Here is a 6000-nt window from a genome sequence, read left to right on the forward strand (position 1 = left end):
TAAGTAAGAGAGAAAATATAAATTTAGATAATATACATTCTCTAATAAGGAAGCAGAGTATGGTTAAAGGCACAAGATGGTCATGAACAGACCTGGATATGGGAGAGGGAAGGCTTTTCTGAGGTAGTCTCATTAAATGAAGTCACCAGAAACAAAGCTCTTCTTTCTGTATTATCTGAACTCATGGGATAATTTTTAGATCCCCCTCCTCTGACCCAGCAGACAGCATTTTCACTCACACGTGGCCCTCTTCTCCAGGAGCAAAGAGAGATATGACCCACATGTTCTCGGTTCCCACTAAGCCACCCCTTACTCTCCCATCCTTGGGGGATTTTGCTTTGAAGGGGGTCTGGGTTTTCGCAGAACTCTGCCTGCCACGAGACAGCGATGCAGGTCAGTGCATCAGCTGCAGCCTCGAGCCCAGCTGACCATTCATTATTAACAAAGCTGAGAAAAAGACACCAGGTTAGCTTCTACCCCATGCTAAACTATGGTGTGGAGAACACTTCCTTGAAGCCAAAGGAAAAGGGCTTAATAATCCTATTTTAGATACGACCATGCACCCGTGATCATGGCCATCAGTGAATGATCCTGGAGACGAATCTACAGAGTAAGAGTGTATGCAGTGACACCTGAGTACTCGCCAGAGAGGGCACAGACCAGAACCATGAGGCGGAGTGGATCCAGGAATTACACAACAGCTAAACAAATGGCCCGTGTGCCACATGGAGCGCTCAGCCCACCATTCAAAAGGTTCTCAATTCCATAGTATTTGCTACCCTATTGGGGAAAACTATTTTAAGCCTAATTAGCATGAAATTTTTCGAATGCAAATGCTTTTCATTTAGACATAAAACAAAATGCCACGACATTTCTTCCATCCATTTATCATAAACAAGTTAATTACTGTGTAACAAATCTCTCCTTCTGGAATGTGGATGTTCAGGGCTGCTGGTGAGCTGACTGGGGCAGAGAGAAGGAGCCTCGAGGCAGTTGTTAACGGCTTACGGTGCATTTAGAATAAAATGGTGACTCCGTGAAGCTTCGCTTGTCAAATTAAGGTTAAGCTCTCTCCATTGGAATAACTCAATTATAAGTAGTCATTATCTGTTTAGTGTGATTCCTACAAGGATAACAGAAATATTGTGCCACTTATTTTTGACACATGCATCTTCACTGTGGTCTCATTGTTTGCAAAGTTTTCTATGTAAATAAATTTTTATCTGCCCTAGCTCAAGTGTATGCAGTGATAGCTTTTGCCTCCACGTGTGTAAAATTATTTCTAAGATATAAAACCTCTCTGTCCCTGAGCACAGAGAGCAGGTGGCACTCACAGGTGAAGGAGATGCTCTGTGATTTCCCCCCAACCACGGTTGGGTTGGGACACTCATCTCAGGGGTATGTGTTTGGACTATGAGTTGTGTATCCACGAATCCCATGAGTTGGTCCAAGTTCATCTACCATGATGGACTCCTGGGGCATACGGGGCAGGCCAGCATCCAGCCAGCAAACAAGGCTTCCCTACCACAGGGGCCAAGGGCAGAGGGTCAAGTCAGCCTGGACATGCGCAGTCTACCAAGAGAGAGGAATGATGCTAGCTGGAAATCTCACATTTTACTATGAAAAGCATGAGAATGTGTCATTCTCTTACATGGCAGGTGGTAGCACCTGCTGTTACAGAGACAGAGGCACATTTTCTTACATTCCTGAGTAAAACTGATACTGCAGGATCTTATCAAGGTTAGCTCCAAATAGGGGAGGTGGCAAGTATGCCAGCCTCCAGACACGCAAACAGCAAGACCACAGTGAACTGCTCCTGTTTTGCCTGCAGTACAATGCACCATGTGGGAGAATCTTCTGGGCCTTCTTCATGCACACATAGGGATTCTCATAATCCCACAGATCCTGAAAGGCGGTCCACACCTTCTAAAATGACATGCGCTGTGCAATTAACAGAGCATCTCTTGAAAACTCTTCCCATAGACGCCCACTCCTGCAGCATACCCATCCTGCTTCTAGGCCCACAGCCAAGAGGCTGGGTTTTTTTGTTTGTTTATTTTATTTTTTGTTGTTTGATAATCAATGAAAGAAGCAATAGTATCACATCCCCTATTTTGACAGTCAACTCAGATGACAACAAATAAGTTAGCAAAGTTGGACTGAGTGCAAAATAAGATCCTGATTCATATAACCAGGCACACCTTGTAAGTCAACGAGTTGTCCCCACAGAGAGGATCTGAAGAATTCCCCCGCTCTGTGAGAGTCCGCCCCAACAAAGGATCTGCTGTCAGTGCTGGGGGGTGGGGGTGGGCAGAAACTTTGTTTTCCCTGAAATGGAAAACTGGGGACAAAGTCAGCAGCCTGCGTGTGGTTTAGCCATGGATACTGAAACTCAGCTTTGATGCTTCTGCTAAAGTTTGTTCCCTCTATCACTTTGAAACTGGCTGAAATCTGCTTCTGGGAAACTGATGCAGGGAGGGGAGGCACAGGGTCGTGGTATTCGCTGTACCAGCTTTAAAACCTCAAGGGAGAAAGAATTGATTTATTTCCCCTCCCATGTGAATAAAAAGTTTAACTAGTTTGTCTTGAGAGGGAAGCAGATTGCTATGCAGGAGGATCTACTGTCATTGGAGTTCAGAAGCTGCCTCTGACTTCCCCATCACAAGTGTGGGTATCGCCCTGTAGTGACAATGAAGCTAACTGGCAGCTCCCTCCTGCATGTGTGTTTCCGTGTTGTCAGTGGGACAGTAATGAGAACGCATGAAACGTCTGTGAACAGAACGTCTGTGGGCTTATTTACCGCATCCCCAACAACATCGTCTGCTTTATCATGCATTGCAAAGCAGGGATAATTTAAGAACCCAGAATTTCATACACAAAAATACTTGGTAAGAAAGTCTCTCTCTGCACATTATTTGGGTGACACTATATCTGAATTCCAATTTGTTGCCCAGGAAATGATTCACCTCACTCAAAAATGACAGGGACTCTGAATCATTCACCTGTGACGCAAAAGGCCATTTGGGTCAACTGATCTGCACATCCACTGACCTCGCCACCTTCGCTTTGCATAGAACCTGGCTCAAAGCCAGTCCTACCCCTTGTTCTGCAGGTGGCAATGTCTCCCTAGTCCAGAGTGCGGTATGCGAATTCATTTTCACATCCACCTTACCTTTGAGGACCTTCTCTCCTTCCAGAATATTCTGGGAGATTAATGCTGTGTAATCTTCTTCAGAGAATCCAGCCTTGCAGGTCTCCCTGGCTGTAAGATCCCCATTGTGGGCCTGAGAATGGACATAAGTGAGGTTAGAAAAAACACAGGTTCATAGAAACTGCATCCAACCCAAGTTTAGTACGGCCTGCTACATGCAAGGGCTCCATTATGACAAGCTTTGGTCCACCAGAGTCTCCACTCAGACATAACCCAAGGTCTGCCCCTGTGGTCACCATGTTAGCCAGTGACAGGGGCATGCAACAGGGAGGCCAGGCTGGTGGATAGCAGGGTGGAGGGCCTGATGGAGCCTCCCCAGCATGTGGCAGAAGGGAAGGTCTGAGGACTGTCCATCATAGGGAGGCAAGAGAGCCAGGAGTTAGCCAATGAAGACATGGAGGAGGGGAGGCCAAGGGAGCAGGCCTCTGCCAGGGCCATGTCCTCTCCCACCCCAGTGCTCAGGCTTAGGATGAGGTGGAGTGGGCTGTCTCTTCCCTGTGTTGCGGCAGAGGAGGGAGAGGGGCAGGGCTGAAAGCAGATTCTGAGACTCAGCTCTGAGTTTGGCTCTCAGGGAGGCTGCAGGGAGGTGGGGGAGGTTTCTACCATCCAGTCCTCTCCCCCTACTTCATGAAGGCTTGTCCACTCTTGGAGCCCCCATCTCCAGCCTAACCAGGCTAGAGAGCTCCCGTAATTGACCGAGAAAAGGTGGGAGTCCTCTTGTCCTGTCCCCCCACCCCAGCACTCTGGTGTATCCTGCCCAGTGGGAGGTCTAGAACCCTGGGCGCCTGGAAGGCAGGGTGGGAGAAGGGCCCCTCCCAGGCTGCGGGGAGTGGCAGCGAGGTCAGCCGTAGGGATGTGGAATGGAGGGAGAGACTGCGTGTGCCACGGGGAAGCCAGCCCTGCGACAGAAGGAGCGCCACAGCGCCGGCTCCCTGGAGCGCGAGGAGCAGGGGCGCAGCCCGCACCCACCCCACAGTCGCGCCTTCGCGGGGCCGCCGAGCAGAACGCGCCTCCCCGCCGCCCGCCTCCTCCAGCACGGCGCGCAGCCGCCCGCCAGTCCTTGGCTCTGGAGGCCGCCCGGAGCCGGAGCTCCAGGGACCCTGACGCGGGCCTGGACCCGGCGCCCCCACGGAAAATCACCGAGGGGAGGAAGAGCAGGGCGCGGGGTCACTCCTCGCGTAAAGCTCCAAAGTGCGGCCCCGTGCCTGGCAAGCGAGCTCCAAATAGGACCGAAAGAGGGGACGGCAGACGGGGGGACGCTAACTCGCCCAGGAAAGTTTCCACCCGCCCGAGCGAGCGTGGGTCGAGTGCACCCGAGCGCCCAGAACCTCAGAGCGGGCCTCCGGCCTCGGGCACTTGTTTATTTCCGAGGTTACAACAGCGCGGCCCGGGAGGAGCAGCTAGGCGGATCGGCCACGAGAGGGGGTTCCTGCAACTCTCGCGGCCCCGCTGCCTTTCCCGAGCGGCGCCCCCCTGGCCCTGCACCCAGCGGACGCGGAGCTGGGCTGGGGACAGAGCTCGCGGGCTCCGCAGGAGGAAGGCGGGCGCGGGGACCGCGCTCCCGGTACACCTCACCCTGCTCCTGCCTGGCCCCTGGCTCCTCGACCCCGCTCCGAGCGACGAGGGCCCCGCCGGATACTGGCCGCTGTCGGGAGTCCGGGGCGAGGGTGCCCCGCGGTCCACATCCGTTGCCCACCCGCATCGATGGTCCCTGCCAGCGGTCAGAGGACGAGGACAGGGAAGGCGCCGCGTCTCGAGCACACAGTCCCCAGCAGGGGCGGCCAGACCGGGTATCCTCAGCACCCTGATGTCCGGCCGGCTGCCGCCAGCCCCCCTCGTCCGCAGCCCCGGCTCGGGCTGGGCTCGCCAACTCCGGAGGAGCGCCGCGAGCCGGCGATGGAGGGCGCGCCGGCTCCGCCAGCGGGCAGCCTGCCCCGGCGCGGGCGAGTCGAGCTCCGGGGCAGCGGCCGCGGACCTGGGGTGGCGGAGGGATGCCCGGCGGGTCCCGATTCAGGCAGAGCTCTCTGCGTCCCCCGCTCACCCATACTCCCACCTCGCTCCGCACCGCCGCTCCCCGCTGCACCGCGGCTCCGCGCTCCTGCCGATCGCAGGCGGCTTCGCGGAGCGCGGGAGCCGGCAGGATGCAGCGGTGCGCGCGGCAGGGGCGCCCGGTGCGGGCCGGGGAAGCCCGGGAGAGCCCCGCCGGGCGAGTGTGAGCCCCGCCGGCTCCGGGAGCGGCCCCGCACTGCCTGGGCTTCCGGGCGGCCGGGACGGGAGGCGGCAACTTACCCGAAGCGCGCCGGAGAGCGAGAGCAGCACGAGGAGCACGCCCGAGCCCGCGGTCATCTTCCCCGCCGCGCCGCGCCCCAGCGCCCGCCCGATGCCCGGCGCCCGGAGCCCGCTCCCCGCAGCCGTCCGGATCACGCTGCTCTGATCGCCGCCGCCGCCGCTCGAGCGGGCCCGGCGCCTCCCGCCAGGCTGCGCCGCCGCGACCGCCGCCCGACTCCGGGAGCGAGGCCAAGTCCAGCGGGCGGCGCGCTCCCTCGGGCCGGTGCGTCCGCCGGCCTCGCAGCCGCCCGCGCCTCTGTTCCGCGCGCTCGGAACTGCAGGTGAAGCCGCGCGGCAGCCCCGCCGAGGCCCCGCCCCGCCGCCCGGCCCCAGCGCTCGCTCGCTCGGCCTGACGCGGGCCTTAAAGGCGCCGCGCCCCCAGCGCCTCACCCGCGCGCCTCGCGCGCTCGCCCCAGCCGCCTGCCCCAAGGTACCACCTAGCTGGGACCGTGCATCAGGAG

General features: G+C 57.0%; 1 protein-coding gene across 2 annotated transcripts in view; it reads right to left on the minus strand.

Moving 5' to 3' along the window:
- Nucleotides 1-5557, minus strand: part of CDH4 (cadherin 4) — a 473737-nt gene extending 468180 nt beyond the window's left edge. For both annotated transcript variants that reach the window (XM_061125799.1, XM_061125800.1), the window contains exons 1-2: nt 5501-5557; nt 3173-3284 (exon numbers count right to left, since the gene is read on the minus strand). In XM_061125799.1, the coding sequence (XP_060981782.1) occupies nt 3173-3284; nt 5501-5557 (169 nt within the window). The remainder of the gene's footprint in view (nt 1-3172; nt 3285-5500) is intronic.
- Between the last annotated feature and the right edge of the window lie 443 nt (nt 5558-6000).

This window comes from Dama dama, chromosome 23 (assembly GCF_033118175.1).
Source record: "Dama dama isolate Ldn47 chromosome 23, ASM3311817v1, whole genome shotgun sequence".
Classification (NCBI taxonomy): Eukaryota; Metazoa; Chordata; class Mammalia; order Artiodactyla; family Cervidae; genus Dama; species Dama dama.